General features: G+C 44.1%; 1 protein-coding gene across 15 annotated transcripts in view; it reads left to right on the top strand.

The window, feature by feature from the left end:
* Nucleotides 1-18,282, top strand: part of SEMA6D (semaphorin 6D) — a 567,178-nt gene that overhangs the window by 540,671 nt on the left and 8,225 nt on the right. For all 15 annotated transcript variants that reach the window (XM_084774602.1, XM_084774594.1, XM_084774605.1 and 12 more), the window contains 12 exons: nucleotides 12,315-12,477; nucleotides 12,896-13,007; nucleotides 13,542-13,602; nucleotides 13,744-13,806; nucleotides 13,916-14,017; nucleotides 14,267-14,357; nucleotides 14,786-14,905; nucleotides 15,663-15,751; nucleotides 16,480-16,697; nucleotides 16,806-16,937; nucleotides 17,258-17,413; nucleotides 17,493-17,666. In XM_084774602.1, the coding sequence (XP_084630728.1) occupies nucleotides 12,369-12,477; nucleotides 12,896-13,007; nucleotides 13,542-13,602; nucleotides 13,744-13,806; nucleotides 13,916-14,017; nucleotides 14,267-14,357; nucleotides 14,786-14,905; nucleotides 15,663-15,751; nucleotides 16,480-16,697; nucleotides 16,806-16,937; nucleotides 17,258-17,413; nucleotides 17,493-17,666 (1,427 nt within the window). In that variant the 5' untranslated portion in view covers nucleotides 12,315-12,368. The remainder of the gene's footprint in view (nucleotides 1-12,314; nucleotides 12,478-12,895; nucleotides 13,008-13,541; nucleotides 13,603-13,743; nucleotides 13,807-13,915; nucleotides 14,018-14,266; nucleotides 14,358-14,785; nucleotides 14,906-15,662; nucleotides 15,752-16,479; nucleotides 16,698-16,805; nucleotides 16,938-17,257; nucleotides 17,414-17,492; nucleotides 17,667-18,282) is intronic.

The raw sequence follows: 18,282 nt of genomic DNA, 5'->3' as shown, positions 1-18,282 counted from the left end.
CTTCATTTTTGGTGCTGGACCTGTAGGCTAAGCCTAACTCTGCAGCAATTTCTATCTACACAACAAAAATTTACCTGTCAAAAAAGTAACTGTTCTGAGGGGGTGGGGGAGGAGAAAAACAAGCAAGCAAAATTGTAGCTCACAGGAAATTGCAACATTAGTGAAGTCCTGCGTCCTACCTGTCTACTTATCAAACAAGTCAGAACTGCTTGTGGACAGCCAGGGATGCATGCTAATTATCCTTTAGGTCATTCCGGGTAGAAGTCCTCCTCCGTCATAGTAACTCGCTATTATCCACACATGCATGTCAGTGTTTGTACATCTAGAAGGCAGATAAGAGATGGCTGAACTCCAGATGACTAAGACCTACAGTCCCTGGCTTTAAATGCTGTTTCTTTTGATTTTTGAACACCACTTTTCTTTCTCTGGATTATTAGAATTTTAACCCTTCTGTCAACAACTTCAAAGCAGGCCACCATCTGAAGACCTGTGTAAGTGCTGAGCCCTGTGCATGAAGACATGAGCAGAGTGAAGTGCCATTGCTCTCACAGTGATAAACAGGGCTGCCATGCTCCAGCTTCAGCACTCTTGCATCCTACGTCCCTTAATGTCTGTGCTTATTCTCTTCACTTGCCGGTGAAGACAGAAATCACAGCAGTGGCCCTCCTTAGTCTGCCCCTGCCTGGGTACTATTCGTCTTCTCTGAAAAGGCACCTTGAATAATATTTAAAAAGCAAAGGCTACAGAGTGGTGGCATCTGACATGTGGGTAAAACAGGAGCGCACATGCCTTACTTCTGTCATGCAGACCCTGTGGGAAGAACCAGGCACACACCCAGGCCCCGTTATCCCAAGCAGAATGTCACATACAGGGCCATATGGCAGCCACAGCAGGTCATCTGGTGGAGTAAGCTGGTGCTCCAAAGACAAGCTGAGGCCTTTGGCATCTAGTCCTCCCAAGAGCCTGGGTCCTTCTTTTCACGAGAGCACTTACTTTTTCTAGAGGCCAGAGACAAGGAGCAGCCTGGCTGGGACCTGGTGTGGAGAACAAATGGTGATGGATGGGTGACCTGCCTGTCAATGTCTCTCATAACTAGTTAGCCTTGAAACCCGTTCTGTCCTCTGTGCTAAAGTAATAATAATATTAATAATATTGATAATGATGATGATGATGAAACATTGTTGTTCATTGCTGCCACAGTTGCCTCCTGCTATGCATTTTCCCCTTCTGTAATCACACAGGTTTTTGTTGATATTCTCAGAGAGCTGGCTCTCCTCTTGCTATCTTAAGATAATTTGTCATTGTCCTGGACAGATCTGGGTCTCATCTTCTCATCAGCTGCTTATGTTATTTTTCTCCTTAAAGGACAATTGTTGCCAGAACAATTTACCTTGAAAAAAATGCTGTCCTATCTGAGTTGAAATTGACTGGCACAAACCTGTAGGCAAGTTTCGACTGGAATTACCTGCCCCAGAGCAATGGTTCCGCTCACAGGACCATTGTGCAATCTCTGCTCAGGGTTACTTAGAATTTGGCAAAGGCAGGTTAGATCCTGTTTTCTGTCCCTTCCTGCTGAATTTATTTTCACCTCAATTCCTCTTCAAATTATTAATAGAATTACTGAAGCATTACTAGTTCCTGATGGCAGTGTTCATTGATTGAAGAACATCCAGACACATAATGAAAACCTGTTGCCTCTCGCAAAACTTCAACTTGCCAGCTTTTCTCATGCATGAACAATAAACTGAAAAAAAAATCATCAGAATTGGCTCAAGTTTTAGGAAGCATTGATTTTTAAAAACAAGCCATTAATAATGGGCACAACAGGCTCTGTGCCTCGGCTCTTGCCTTCTGTCCCTTGCGTGTCACCTGCTGCCACCGTTTTCTCTCCTGTCAGAATCTAGCCCTAAGACGTTACGAACCTGCTCCTGCTGACATGGTCTGCGTTGTGCTTAAGCGCAGCTTAACTTCAGAACAAGAAAACGTCTTCCCACCAAAGCAAGGAGCTTCCCAGTGTAGTTCGTCAGGCCTAAACCAGCTGGAAGACAGGCTAATTTTCTATGACACTTGTTTTCAGGGTAATAAAATCAAATCAAGTAGGTTTCTTTGATAGACTTAAGCAGCTAAAAGTGCCTCTCTCAAGAACCACTCCGCTCTCCTCCGTTTCAGGCAAGCTTCAGAATAAGTGGGACTGGAGTAAGGGGTTGGGGATGCTTGGGAAACGGAAACGCTTGGTTCTCAGCCCTGCTTCCTGCTGCGCCGGGGACTAGTTTTCCAGTGATGGGCAGATGTGAGAATAAGCATCTGCTGCATTTGTCGACCGCCTTTTGGCTTCACAGCCTGAGGACCACAGCCTGAGGGCTCATGTCGATTGCGTACACAAGCTGTGAAGGAGCACGTATCCACTGCATCAGTACTCCTCCCAACATGTAAGCCAGTCACGAGCTGCCTGTTTCCTGGACTCATTTCCTCTTATAACTATTAACCATTTGCAGACAATTTCCCAGAGGCCAAGCTCTGTGCCTGACTCTGGGAAGAGAGAGAATGGCGTGACATTCAGCCATCCCATCTCTCCTGCTGAGACTGGATGCAAATATCTATAAATGAAATGCTACCTTTTGAATTTAGCAGGGACGTGTAAAGTGATGGGTTCTGTAACAGAAGGCTCTTCACGGCGTCAGGGATTAGGAGACAAGTCCAGAGTCACATGGCTAGAAAACAGTGTTACGAGGATCTGAACCCAGGCACGGTGAGCCGAGCAGTGAGCCTGTGCCTGTGGGCTTGTTCAGAAGATGAACGCAACGTAAGGAATCTTGGGTTCAGTTTTAGGTCTGTAGACAAATGAGTTGCACCCAGCAGAGACCTCCTGGGCAGGTGGATCTGTGGCAGGAACATGGTCTATGATGAATGTGAGGATCTCAGGTTCAAGGAGCCAGTGACAGAGAAGAGGGCAGGTATGAGGTCAGGGATTTTCTAGAGGCACGGGCTTAGTCTAAGGACTGAGCTTGTTTGGATGAGTTGGGGGAGGGTGTGGTTCTGGAGCACCTGGAGAGTTCTGGATTAGCTCCTCATCAGAGATGGAGTATCAGGAAGCAAAGGAATAGCCAGCGAGACTGTGTGCAGCAGTGCGACCGTGCTTTGAGAAAGCAGGGATTAAAATGAGAATTGCCTTGGGCTTGGTTTTCTGTGGGCAGGAGTTAAGTTGGGCTGAAGTAGGTTAAACGTGATAAAAAGTGGAGACAACGGGTTCAGGTTGCTCATCAAAGCCTGGCAGGGAAAGGGAGCGGAGAGGGAAACGGTATTTCCAGTCCCCGAGTCAGGTAAAGCCAGTTCATGATTCGACCCGCTTGAGATGATTTTATAATGAGTGAGAGGAGCCCAGTGGAGGTTGAGGTTACACCAGGTAAATGCTAATCCCCAAAAAAAGTAGCTAAAGGGAAATGCAGAACCTTACTTCTGACCTTCAAGAAGATCGTGGACCCTTGGAAAAAAAAATGTAAAGGTTTCTATGATGTTCATTTTGATGGAACATATAAAGAAACTCAGGTCAGAGGAGGTGGGACAAGCTATGTATGACACACATACATAGTGTGTTTGTGGACCCAGGTCTCCAGTGGCAGGATTGCTTTCTCCTCTTAACATCACAGGTGGTGGGAGGAGATTTCCTGACTCGTTCCTCATGGTTCTGAGCAGGCACATCCCCTGCATCCGTAGGACTACACAGAATGGATGTTGAAGCAGACAGCTGCGCTGCCGTTTCCTCAGTGTGCCACAGAACAGAGTGCTAGAGGGCTCGCTGTAGCCTGTCATTTACACAATCACTCTGGACACCTCTTCTTTCCAACTGTCGACATGTCCAGGCAGACGAAGGGCCTCAGAGTTAAGCCTTTCAGCTGCCCCTTTCTTGCCTGGTACGACAGAGCTTGCATTCATCCCCACCTGGAACCTGGTTACAAAGCCTGTGTGCAGACCAGCCTCACAGGACAGATGTCCTCAATGATAGAGAGCAGCTCTTCTCCAAGACACCTCATCAGGCAAGATCCTGGGGAGCCTGGATGTAAGGAGACACACACACACACTGTGTAGGACACAGATGACCCTCTCCCAACATTCTCTAAGGAGCTTTCTGGAATCTCTACAGATGTACTGTTGGCCGTGGTCCTGCCGTGTCCCCACACGTGGCGGTGAGCTAACTACTTTCTTATGAACCAAAACTCATGTCATCCATGATTCTGATTACATGCTCTTGTTAATTACTGATTCAAGCCCAAAGCCCTGCTGCTTTATAGAATCTAGACATGCTGGATAAATCTAACCGCCCCCCGCCGCCATTCTGTAACTGACCCTCAGTTCCAGGCCTGTATCATGGCAGACTCCAAGGAATAGCAGTTAACTTGCTTCTCTTTGCTTTCTTTCAATCATCCCAAACCCAGTCCTCCTTTCCCATTGTGTCACGCGAGGCTGTTAAGCCGTAGACCTATACTTTCTGGGACTCTAGGGACAGTGGTTCTTGTCAGCTCTGGACTCCAGAGCGGATGGCATCCTTCAGTTCCGAGTCTTCCTCCTCCTCCTCCCGCGCTAATCCACAGCATCATTCTCAGTGAAGTCAGTGCTGCTGGAGAGTCGAGCCCCAGATGTCTGTCCTCCTGGAGCCTGCTACCTTCTGTCCATGTTCCATACTTTGATATTGAATCTAAATTAAATTGGAGTCCCCAAAAGCTCCCGTTGCCCTAAGAGAGTCCGCAGGGCTGTGGCAATTCAGGGCTCAAGATTCAGTCCTTTTGTTTACTCCTTTTATTCACAGTTCCTTGGAAGTTGCCTCCAGCGTTGATAACCTAGCCACAACACATCCCTCCAGGGCAGGAGGAAAAGCAATTTGGGCTCTGAAATCTGATGATGACAGAAGCCAAGAACAGGAGTCAAGAACCCACATCCAAGTCAGTCAGGGTGGGATTCGTATGCATTCCTAGGACTCAGGAGGCAAAGGCAGAAGGAGTGATGAAGGTTTGTAGCCTAGGCTACCCAGTGGGCTCAGGCCATCCAGCCAGGACTACAGTGCAAGAGCCTCTCAAATAACGACAACAACAACAACAAAAGCAAAAACAAAAAGAAAAGGAAAGGGGGAATGTGGGACAAAGGAGGAAGAGAAGGCCCCATGCATAGAATAAGCAGGAGAATGGCTTGTTGGTGCCAATGGCATATACCATATTCCAGTGCCCAATACTATGCCAAGGTAGCAGAAACCCAATGTAGGAGGGATAGAGGCTCCATGTGAGGCTGAAAACAAGAGGACTCAGGATGAGAGACCAGCCCAGAAGGCCACAATCTCTAAGGAGAACGCTCGGTGACTAAAGTGCATACTGCACAGATAGGAAGATCCAAATTCAGATCTCCAGCACCCATGTAGAAGCTGAGGATGGCGATATACATCTCTGGCCTCAGTGCTGAGGTAGCTGAGGTGAGGATGAGGGAGCTGCAGGCTTATTTTTGCTCATCAACCAGCAGGCCTAGACAGATGAGCTCCAGGTTCAGCGAGGGACCTGGAGATCCAGGAAAACACACAAGACTAACCTCTGGTCTCCTGTTCATTGGCACACTTTACTCAGATGGGTACATGCTCACATGAACTCATTCATAAACCACATAGTGCACATGCATGCACAGGCACATGAAGAAAAGACTGCAGAAGTTGGTTAAAGACTACAGGCAAGTGTCAGTGTTCTTGGAATGAGGCAAGCCACTGAAGATGCTCCATTGTCAGGCTTGACTATTTCACTGAGAGCAAAAAGGACTGTTACGTGGGTTGTCGGTTGTGACTAGAGTGCATACCCCGTCCTTGAAGCAAATCAGAAAGTTTGTTAGTGCATAGTCAAGTTTAAAACAATCTAACCAGGATCTCTGTGGAGTCTTAAGCTGTTGTCTGTAGTTGGTGGTCAAGAAACGCTATGAATGTAACATTTATATAATTCCTGATTGTGTCATGGTTCTTCTTGCTGTATGTAGTTAATTGTATATATGTGTGATAATATAGATGTATATGTAAAAAAAAGAAAATATATAAAAAAAATTTTTTAAATGAAAATAATATTTTTTCAATATAAAAAAAAGAGCTCTGCAAAACAAATGCCTTCACGATGTTCCATTATATGAGGTGGATACGGAGATTAACAGCTGTTTGTCCAGGATAGGGCCTTTGTAAGAAGGTTACTGACGGCAGAGGAGACTGGAGCATCTATAGACGTATTCAAGAAATGCGTGACCTTTAATTACAGTGTCTGAGACGAATGTTGAGACTGAGAAGAAAGAGCAGTCAGTGGGCTAAAGGTTCTGATAAGAAGAGACAGCAGTGAGCATGAAGTCAGGGGAGCAAGCAGGCCTGCAAGGCAGGGGATCTAGATCCACTGAGCCCTGCTTTTACATCTCTGAGTCACAGGGTGGACTCAGGAGTGAGGGGACCACTAAAACCGTTGGAAGCTCTACACACTAAGATGTTATCAGGCAAACAGGAAGGGAAGGAGGAGGGAAACCTTGGGAAGCAAAGGCAAGGCTGGAGGGCCAGAGAGTCGCCGGCCGCCGGGAAGCTAGAAGGGAGCAGGTCAGCCTCCAGATCTGGGTGGGAAGACCACAAGCAGCTGAAGTGCTCTCGTTGAGCTGTGGCAGTTGTGGGGCACAGGTAGGGAAGAGACTGAAAGCCAACGTGGAAGGGCTGAGTTCCCTGCTTTTATTCTCTTTCTTGGAAGTCAAGGGGCTTCTAGAAGATCAGAGACTAGGTACCAGCTTCTTAACTGGGACTCAAGGGTTTCAAATCTGACCACTATGCTATAAATATAAAAAGAGATTGCTGTGACTCCTGGGTAAATTCTTCTGCCTAAAGCCTCCATTTTGGCTTGGGTCTGCTAATAGAAAATTTCTTAAGTGTTTGTTTCTATAAAACATTTTTGTTTAAAAAAAAAAATACTACCCTTACTGCTCAAAGAATTCTATGCTGGAAAATTATTTTCTTTCACCACTTTAAAAAATCTCATTCTATGGTCTGCTGCCTTCCATCATTTCTATTGATAAGTCAGCTGTCAGGAGCGTTCTTGTTCTTTTGAAGGTAATACATCATTTTTAGCTTTTAACTGTTTTTAAAATTGTCTTTGTTTTTAGTAAGTATAGTATAATATGTTTACATATGATTTTTCTTTCTATTTAGAAGTTCTTAGAGATTTTTTAATGGGTAGCTTGATTTTTTTGTCAATTTTTAAAAATTTGATTACTTCATTAAATATCCCTTCTATTATATTTCTCCCTAAAAATCATGGGGGTTTTGTTGTTGTTTGTTTGTTTGTTTTTACTTTTCTGATTTGCTTTCTGTCCAGTCTCTTAGCTCTCTATATTTCTGTCTGATAACTTCTTTTCCAGCTCACTAATCTTTTCTTCAATGGCAGTCAATTATTTACTGAACATAGTTATTAAGAATTTTTAGTTACATGTAAATTTTACTGTAAGAGTTCCACTTAATTCTACTTTATGCATTCTGCTTTTTTTTTTTTTTTTTTTTGGTAAAATTATCCTTGTCATCTTTATCCTTAGATAAAACCAGCACAGGTTTGAACAAACATGTTTGTTTGTTTGTTTGTTTGCCTGAGATAGTCTCTCATCTGTTTCCCTGGCTAACTTGTACCTTTAAGTAGACTGGATTGGCCTCAAATCATAGAGATCCACCTGCCTTTCAAGTGGTGGGATTAAACCATCAACACCTACCTACACTATTGGTTTTTAGCCATATGCTTGATAATTCTAATGTATAGTGTCTTAGACCTAGTTCTGTTATTTTTGTCTCCATGTAGGCTGGGATGTCCAGTAATGGATATTTGATAATGAGCATTGTGTAAAGAGTTATTTCTGAGTGACTTGGGTGGCGTTACTTTTCTCACGAGTGAAATTACCTGTTGGGTGACAAAATCTTTCCTGAGGAGATGAAACATCTCCTCCCACCCCAGATAGGAAACCCACACTAGACCAAAGTATGGTTAGCACCAAAGTCCAGCTCAGTGGGTGACAGCTCATAAAAGCTGGGAACCTGGAGCACACTGCACAGCCTACAGGCACTGAAATAGGTTGGACAGTTGCCTATCCAGGTACCTCAATCAATCTAAGTCTCTTCCAGGTGGCTTTTCTAGTCTGAGAGTCTTCTGGTACTTTCTTCCTCTCTCTGTCTTTCTTGCTGGGCTCTGCTTCCTCTGGAAGGGAGGGGACTACTGTATCTGGTCAGTTTCAGGGAGTTCTGGAAGCTTTGTTGTTGCTGCTGTTGTTGTTGTTGCCGTTGTCGTCATTGTTGCTCTTGCTTAAGGGGAACTGTGGGATGAGATGTTTTTATCTCAGCGAGGACTACCATGGAACCACTTTATCTTTTTTGAAAACAGGGAGGATGGGAGAACTCTACAGCCGTCAGTCTAGAGGTTGGATTGCTCAAAGTTGTGTTGGAGTCTTTGAAGCTTTGGTTTCCTATTTTTCTCCTTTCCTATGATGCAACTTTTCAGGGCTGTAAGTGATGACCTTTTGATGTTTACTGATGGCAATCTTTCATATATATGTGTGTGTGTGTGTGTGTATGTGTGTGTGTGTGTGTGTGTGTGTGTGTGTTTTCCTTCAGACTGCCAAAGATAATGTTTATCTTTCTAGTTGTGTTTTCATTTTTATAGACCTTAAGAATTAGCCAATCCCATAGAATGAAATCAGGCGTGACTGGAGCTCAGCTCTTGCACCTATCTTCTCTGTGGACATTGCCACTCAGGCACGGGGGCAGGGGGAGGCGCTTCTGGCAGCTTGGAGCTCCTTTTAAGAGCTATTTTGTCTTTTATTTCTTGAGAGGGTTGATGTTTTAACTCAGTGACAATGTCATAACCAAAATATGATAAAATGTACATATTCCTGTATCATTGTTCTCTGACTGAACAGAGTAGCCTCGTAGATGATGCCCTTTCTTTAAGCTGGGGAAACTGGTCCCTCATAGGTGGAGGCATCTGCAGTTATGATACTGAACCTTGCTCTGCTGGAAAACCCCATCACTGTGATGATGGCAAAACATTGAGTTTTGTAGATGGTTCTACCTAACTCGAGAATGGGGGGGGGGGCACAGGGGGGAGCGGTGTGTCCATTATCTCTCTTTGTTTCCTAGTAAGATGAAACAGTAAATTGTAGTATTTACTAAAAAGCCACTAGAATTTAGAATTTTGCTGTCAATCAGGTTAAGTTAGATGTCTTCTGTGAATCATTTATTTACTCCCCAGAAGGGCTAAGGAGATGGTAAAGACAATTGCTCCTAATTTACATTTGATAAACTAAGTCAACTTGAAGTCCAGACCCAGGGGGTAAATGTGACAGACAAATTTTAGCTTTTTCCATCCCTCAGTTGGCATCCTTCCCAATGTTTTGTGTGACTCTTGGCTTCCTGCATCACCTAACCAGTGCCCTGATTCTGCTGAGCCCTCGAATCCTTCAGCTCTTCCCTAAGGAAGTTAGACATGGTGTAACAGAGCTCTGATTCCAGCACTTAAGAGGCTGAAATGTGAAGCTAACCTGGGCTACATAGTGAGCTCAAAGATAGCCTAGGCTACATAGTGACACCAAGTCTCAAAAATCTTAGTAACCTGAAAGATTTCTATGCAGATTATTTCTCTATTTGGTACATTTCTCTCATGGATTTCCAGATTACACACACATACACGCACGCACACACACACACACACACACCCCTAGCCCTGCTTTGGTATATGTACAACAGCAGATACTTTCATGTATAGCATCAACAGCAAAATTGTACTTGTTTAAATTAAGCTTTCTTCAAGGACAGAAAGCAATTGGTGTTGGGCTGTATTTGTGAAGTATGATGTTGGCTGCAGGCAGGCTATGGGGAGAAGTTCTCTGTGTATCAGATGAAAAGTTAGAAGACCTCATAGCTCACAGCCATAGCTTGGGGCTAGCTGTGAGTCAACATGCCTGGCCTTAGGTTCCCGCAGAAGAGGGCTGCTTCCTGCTTCCGGTGCTGGGGCACATAGATGCTGCCTGGCTGATGGGAGCCAGGAAGGAAGCCTCACAGAACTTTCTGTTTCCTATGCACGTAGTTCCACATTTCTTTAGGAGCAATGGCTGTTTGAGGCCCTTTTTCATGATTCTGGGCAGAAAGAGCCAAGTGACTTTCCATCCAGAAGATGCAGTTTGGGACCGGAGCCACTGCCAAACTTGGTGCTTAGAGCACTTTAGTCTTTTTGGGCTGCTAGAACTGTCTGGGCTCTGAGCAAACAGAAAGCATTAGAAACAAGGCAGGGAGAGGCTGCTGCGGAAGATGTGGCAAAGAGAATAAAGGATTGTCACAGCTGAAGACACAGGAGGCGTGATACCAGGACAAATAAATGGAGCCATGGGGTTGGGTTGCTAAAATTCTTAAGAGAAGGTTTGATAGGTAGGAATCAGCTGTAAAATTTATTGTAAGCATAGTCCTTTAGCATTTTTAAGTAGCCTTCTATTTATGAGAGAAATTGGATTCCCATCGGTTTTTAGAACATCTTTCACCAGACCTTGTTCAGACTCTTGAGGTCAACCTGGCTGTCCATGGTGCGAACTTTGCTCAGAACCAACTATGCAGCTGCCATTTAGCCCATTTTTACCCTGATGGGAGGAAGTGTGTTTTCCATGTTTTATAAATAAGGAGGCCAATTCTCATAGGGATTGAAGCCCATTTCCGGGGTTCTGGTAGAGTTCTGTCTGCTGCAAGCTCAAGCCATCATTTCTGCTCCACCGTGCTTTTTGTGAAGCATTTTTGTTCATTAACTTAACTGCCAGATCCATTACCCGTTAACAAAAATTTAATTGAAACATTGTTCTCTCCATATAAAACTAGGCCTGTTGTTAAGATTACAGTTTTACTCTTATACTTTAGCTTAACAGGAAATAGTGTGTTCTGTGCATATTCACATTTTTAAAATATTGAATGATTGTATTCTCCAGAATTTGAGATGAGCACTTATAATTTGCCCCATGGTTCTTAGGTATACAGAGGGAAGCTATTATATGTACTATTATTTTGCACAGTCCCTGAGAGTGACAGCTTTGGTGGCGAAAAGATGGCACTGCTGAAAAGCAACACCATCAGACTCACACAATAGTGTCTCTCCCATTGGTCCAGAAAAGCCAGTTTATTTTTTTTTTCAATGAGTTGCTAACATTTACAGATCTCTTAGCTCTTCTCTGTTTTTATAGTTTTATTGGGGTATTGATCTACAGTAACTGTACATATTTAATGTGTGATTTAATATCTGTGAAACATGACTTCAATAAAAATGATGAATATAGCCATTTCTTTCAAAAAGTCTCCTTGTGATACCATCTGTTTGAAGGAAAAACACCCATTTATTTCCTCAGTCTAGTTTGGAGCAAAGAGTCTGTTTAGGGACTCAGCTGACTGATCTGATCTCCAGCCTTGCCCTAAAGGCACCATGAAAGTCAGAGTGAATTCAGTTTTTTCACATCTAACAAAGGAAGGTGATAGGCCTGATGGTCCCTAAGGCCTCCTACAGCTCAAAAAAATCCCAGTAAAGCTAAGGGTACTTAGGGTATTGGTGTGTGTCTGAATGGTTTTATGTTAGAATGTTGGTGTCCCTAGAGGCTGAGTACCAGCTGGCCTACTCTGTCACTTCCTGCTTTACTGATTGGTTTTCAGGAAATTGTTTTATTCTTTTTTTTTTTTTTTGTCCCTTTCACCCTAATACAGGGTCACTGACCCCTTTTTCCACATTGGTCTTCAAAACACCTACTTCAGAATGTAGCACTGTGACTCGGGCGATGCCAGGTCCTCCGCAGCACCTATGCAGTAACAGTGGCTGAGGACAAGATCATCAGCTCTGGCCTCTCAAGGCATCTGGGCCTTTCACGAGAGGAACAGACATGTTGTACCCATGTGTTTCAGGACTGGGGGAAGGGATGCAGATTACAGTTTAATTAAAATTCTGATCCCTACTTTGCCCACTTCCTTGCCAAATCAGCAGCCAACACTTCTGTTTGTGGTTCTGGTGATTTTTCTGCGATGACACAGAGTTGCCTCAAATTCTGGCAAATGTACCTAAGGCATCAGCATGCTCACCAGGTGCTTCAGCGAGCTCTGGCTCAGTGCTGCCTTCTGTCTGTTCTTGGGGATGCCTGTCTACCATTGCCAGGTGTCTTGATAAGTAGGGAGCTATAGAAAGAGGTGGGGGGAAATTGAACTGGCTACAAAGGAGAAACCAATCGGCACCACAGCATAAAGGCCTTTCCATAATGTTTTTGTCTTCCAGGTAGCTAAGTGGGATTTCTGAGGAAGGGGAGCTCAGATTTCTTCTTGGCCAACCATGAGGTTCTTTCTACTCTGGTTCTGCATGCTGTTCCTTCTGGTCTCCAGGTTACGGGCAGTCAGCTTCCCTGAAGACGATGAGCCCCTTAACACTGTTGACTATCACTGTAAGTCACCCGAAGCCATGTCCTCATTTACAGAGGATGCCTTTTGTTTGTCTTTTTCCATATGTATTCATTTTCAGCACCACAGATAAATTTTAATATGTCTTTACAATGTTTCACACATTAAATCATCTTCAGGCTTTTCCTCGGCTATGCAGAAACAGAGCCAGTTCTGCTGGGTGCCATCTTTCAGCCGCCCATACATAGGGATTATATATTTTCAGTGAAAAAAAAAAAAAGAAAGAAAGAAAAAGACCATTTGCTGGCATTCTCCATCTTTTACTAATTTATATTCAGGACCTTAAGAGAGGAATTTAGTTAAAGCCCTTCCTACAAGTACTATATACAGCTAATCAATGCTGTCTATCGATTCTTCAGCTCTGTAATCCTGACTGATGGTTTAGCCCATTTTTACTTGCAGATTCAAGGCAATATCCGGTTTTTAGAGGACGCCCTTCAGGCAACGAATCGCAGCATAGGCTGGACTTTCAGCTGATGTTGAAAATTCGAGACACACTTTATATTGCTGGCAGGTAATTTTCCTTTCGTTGGTTTATTAGATTAAAATTCTTTTCTCTTGTGGTGCTTGCATTAATGTGTCTAGTTCATGAAAAACTAATATGTGACTGTGATCAAGAATTGCAAGTAGCCAACAATACTCTCCGTGAAGAGCGTGCTGGGTACCAGGTACAGCGTACAGAGTCAGAGCCTTTAAACAACACATCCAGAAACCACACATCATTCTGCTATGCTAAAGCAGCAGGGGGAGGCATCATTCTTTGATTCTCTCCTAACTTAGAATTTGCCGAGCATATATCAGCCATACGCCTATGGCGATGCCCAGTCAGTTTGCCCCAAGCCTGGAGAGAAGGCTGCCCCTGCTCTGACTGCAGTGATGCACACAGACGTCTCACTGATGAAAACGTCCTCTGTGGATGTTGTTCAAGACACAGAGAAACCAGATGATCTTCAAAGCGCAGTAGTAGCAGATCTGTAAAGACGAAATAAGAAGCAGCTCAGTATTTATGCGTTCGCATGATATGCCTTAACTGCCTTGTTTCCAACAGGGATCAAGTCTATACAGTGAACTTAAATGAAATCCCCAAAACAGAGGTCATACCAAGCAAGGTGAGCGCTAGCCACAGAGGGCGAATGATTCTCGCTCCCCCACTCCTCCTGAGCTTCAGTAGTGCCCCCCCCCCACCCTCACCAAACCCCACCAAGCGTATCCAGGTAAAACTGAATTTTCATTTTACTTGATTAATCTAGAAGCTGACATGGAGGTCCAAACAGCAGGATCGAGAAAACTGTGCTATGAAAGGCAAGCATAAAGTGAGTACAGCAAGCAGATGGGTGCCTGCTGCATTCCCTCTCTTTGGGTTTGCCGCCATGACATCGGCGTAGGAGATGTCTGAGCGCCATGTTGTTATTTTTCCTTTAGGATGAATGTCACAACTTCATCAAAGTATTTGTCCCGAGAAATGATGAGATGGTTTTCGTCTGTGGTACCAATGCTTTCAACCCAATGTGCAGATACTATAGGGTAAGTATGCTGTGTATGATGATTTTTTTTTTTTTGTTCTCTTCAACTATATTTTTTTCCTCTGGCATGCTATTAGAGTTGAGCCTTCTCTGCTGTAACCCAGTGATTTGTTTTTTTATCTCTAATGTTATAAGAGAATACAAAAAACAGAATCCCTCAAATAGAATTTTAATATAAATAAAGCAATATTGCCTTTAAACAAGTACATCGAACCGATGTGACACAGCTATATTTTTTTCTCTCTTGCAGTTGAGTACCTTAGAGTATGACGGGGAAGAAATCAGTGGCCTGGCACGATGCCCATTTGATGCCAGACAAACCAATGTTGCCCTGTTTGCTGGTAAGAAACTGAAGTGCATTGAATGTCAATGATTAATGATGTTGAAAGTACAAAAGAATTTAAAGGAAGAAAAAAAGCTCATACCTTGGATGGATACTTTGACCTAAGCATTTCAAAGGCTATAAAGCCCATGAACAAATTGTTAAGAAGAGTATGTGAAAACACAGGAGTACCTCAGTGACGGGAATAAGTATTCTCACACGTGGCTCTGTCATTAATTAAGCCGCTCACCCTGAACACGCTGTTTAATTTTTGGTGCTTAGATCCCTCACCTGTAAAATTAGGTAATATCATAGGACAGCCAGTGAAAGGTTGAGGGTGAGCACAGGTGTAGCTTTGTGCATAGATAACGGTGACAAGGAGGGGAGCTGTGCTAACACACCATGGCTAATTATGGTTATTTTACCAAATTATAACTTTGGTTTCAGATGGGAAATTGTATTCTGCCACAGTGGCCGATTTCCTGGCCAGTGACGCTGTCATCTACAGAAGCATGGGTGATGGCTCTGCCCTTCGCACAATAAAATACGATTCCAAGTGGATCAAAGGTACCTATGAGGGGCGTCGCCTTCGGGCTAGTGGGGATAGTTAGGAGGCTGAAGTGAAAGCAGCACCCAAGGCCACCAGAAAACTCAGGGCATGGCTTTGAATTGCTCATCTAGGATAAGCTCATGGCGTCTGGCTTATAAGTAGGACATTGGTAGGGGACGAACAGACACGGCAGGGAATACGTTCATCCAGGCAGTGGGGCAAGTGGCCAAAGCAAAACCAACCAGCTAGAGACCGTGTCTTCGGGTATCAAATTGCCTAACTCCAAATGTGTACAGTAGTGTCCTCCCATACCACAGTACTACCCTCACATACCCGTCTACCTACTTTAGAACTTCAGTGGTGGGTGAGAATTGATGAGTTCATATTTATAGACTCTTCAAATTCTGAAAATCAAAGGTTTTAAAATTTTTTGGTATGAGGTTTTCTTCCCTAGTTAATAGGTTAATGAATGAATATGTTGAAACAAAGACCTTTGCTGTAGCTCAGTTCCCTGTGAGTCTTTTCTTTCTTTTTTCTTTCTTTTTCTTTTTCTCTTTCTTTCTTTCTTTCTTTCTTTCTTTCTTTCTTTTTTTTAATTTTACAGTCCATTAGCTGACTTTAAAGAAAGACACAGGCTCTTGAAGCTTGAACACACCCATGTTGGGACTCCTTGAAATCACTGCTCCAAGCGTAGTTATGCAACATAGCTGGCAGTTAGGATCTTACACTAATTGAATCATCTTTTAAGAGTGGTTTGTTTTCAATTTTCTCCAGAGCCACACTTTCTTCATGCCATAGAATACGGAAACTATGTCTATTTCTTCTTCAGAGAAATCGCCGTGGAACATAATAACTTAGGCAAGGCAAGTATATGTGCTCGGTGTGCGCCGTGGTGTTAAACTACACAGACTCCCACCCACTTAGCAAGAGTGATGGGTGCTCCCCTGTCTTGTGTCACAGCACCCGCTTTAGTGCACATAAGGACAACAGGGGAGCCGGGTTGCCAATGGTGCAGCTAACTGCTGGGAAACACCTCACAGTGCCCAAAGAAGGAGCAGCTGCCTCCTCAGGCTTTCAGAAGCTTTCTTATTTTTCTTTCTATCTCCATAGAAAGTGTAGGCTTTTTATTTTTTTTACTCTGTAGAAAGCCATTGATGGGTTCAACGTGTCCAGTGTCAAAGGCAGAATGGAGAATGTTCAATTTAGAGTGTTTCTGTAAAAGCCTGTGTGCTCCTGAAGTATCGCACACTCCTCTATGACCACATTCAAGGACTGAACATTTTATTAATAATATGAGGAGCAATAGGAAAAGTTCGAGACAGAAGTACAGGAGTGATTTTCATTCAGCCAGGAAGAGAGAAAGCCCAGGCCTCAGGAAGCACGCTCGGCAGCTCTTCATTGCGTTCTTAGTACGTGGCAGTACAGTGAGGAGACCTCGGGCTTTTGAACCACACCTCTATTTTTTTTGTTTTGTTTTGTATTGTGTTGTTTGCATTTGTTTTTTCTGTTCCTCCCCTGGGTAGCAGCGTTTTATTGTGTTCCTCTTCTTTTGTGCTCATAATCTTATTGCTTGGTTTTTGTCTCTGGGCAGGCGGTGTATTCCCGCGTGGCTCGCATTTGTAAAAACGATATGGGTGGCTCACAACGCGTCCTGGAGAAACACTGGACTTCCTTCCTAAAGGCTCGGCTTAACTGCTCCGTCCCTGGGGACTCCTTTTTCTACTTCGATGTTCTACAGTCCATCACTGACATAATCCAAATCAATGGTGTCCCCACGGTGATTGGGGTCTTCACCACTCAGCTCAACAGGTAGGAACAAACGGGACCTGGCCCTCCCGTAGGTGCTCAGTGCTGGCTGATGGAACCGGGCATGGCTTCCGTTCTCGGCTTCTTCCTCATGATTCTCTCATCTTTCAGCATTCCTGGTTCTGCAGTCTGTGCCTTTAGCATGGACGACATCGAGAAAGTGTTCAAAGGGCGCTTCAAAGAACAGAAAACCCCAGACTCTGTTTGGACGGCTGTACCTGAAGACAAAGTGCCAAAACCAAGGTAGAGAAAGGAGTCCAAGGGGTTTTGTATTCAACAAAACCCCTGTGAATGTTGGAACCATGTATCTCTCTCTGTCACCAGCTTCCCACTCCAGCAGGGTACTCCTCTCAGGGCTGCCCCCACAAAGCCAATAAATGTTATCCTTGTTATGCCCTGTGCCTGTGGCTGGGGAAAGCCTACGGAATTCTGGGAAATGCCATTACTCCTCTACTTTTGCTGTCACTCCTTCCTCTCTTGGCCTCTTTTCTACAGAATGTGTGCTTACTCCTTAAATACAGTATGTGAGAGAGAATGATTGAAAATCGCTGTCTTCATTTCAGGCCCGGCTGTTGTGCCAAACACGGCCTTGCGGAAGCCTACAAAACCTCCATCGACTTTCCAGATGAGACCTTGTCTTTCATCAAATCCCACCCCCTGATGGATGCTGCAGTCCCCCCTATTGCTGATGAGCCCTGGTTCACAAAGACACGGGTCAGGTGAGACTATATGAGTGTACTGCCACCCATTTCTCCTGTCACTGGCCTCCTGGTCTGACTGACCTCTTTCCTCCGCCAGGTACCGGCTGACGGCCATCGAAGTGGACCATTCGGCAGGGCCCTACCAAAACTACACAGTCATCTTTGTTGGCTCTGAAGCTGGCGTGGTGCTTAAAGTTTTGGCAAAGACCAGTCCTTTCTCTTTGAATGACAGTGTCTTACTTGAAGAGATTGAGGCTTACAACCATGCCAAGTAAGTATGTTTTAGAACTCTCTTCGGCCCTGCTCAAAAAAATGGCTGCTATCTCTCTCATCTGGGCCATGTCCTTTTAGATATCTAAATTAGCTGTACTTTTTACAGGCTCTGTTCAAGTTTTATTTCTTCCTTTATTATTTATCTCCCCCACTGAAATACCTTCCAGGCTTGTTTGTTATTGTAAGCTCACTGGGGCAAGGAGGGTGAACAGCTGATGGGTTTAAAAATAAGTCAGCCCTTCTTTCTCACCTGTGAAAAATGAGAACATTTTAGCACCGTCTTACCTTGCAGGTCTATTTTAGGACACTGCATGTGGCGTGGCTGGTTGTAAGCATGCGCATAGAGAAAATACTTAGAGTTTAGTGAGATCGTTTGGACAATTAAGACACGTGAGAAATAAATGAGGGGAATGGAGCACATGAGACACCCAGAGGCCTGTAGCATGTGAGGATTTAAACACATTAGGATTTCATTTCCGAGAGTCCAAGGCATTCTTCATAGCAGCCCCATCGAACGAGGAGAGCAGTTTTAAGGGCCCTTTGTCCAGCTTGAAATGTAGCCAGCTATGCAAAAGCATAGAGCTGCGTCCCATAATTATTATTTCTCAAATTAG

Source organism: Acomys minous (genome assembly GCF_964271855.1).
Source record: "Acomys minous genome assembly, chromosome: 3".
NCBI lineage: Eukaryota > Metazoa > Chordata > Mammalia > Rodentia > Muridae > Acomys > Acomys minous.
The sequence above is the reverse complement of the archived record's forward strand: the minus strand, read 5'-3'. Positions and strand labels throughout refer to the sequence as shown.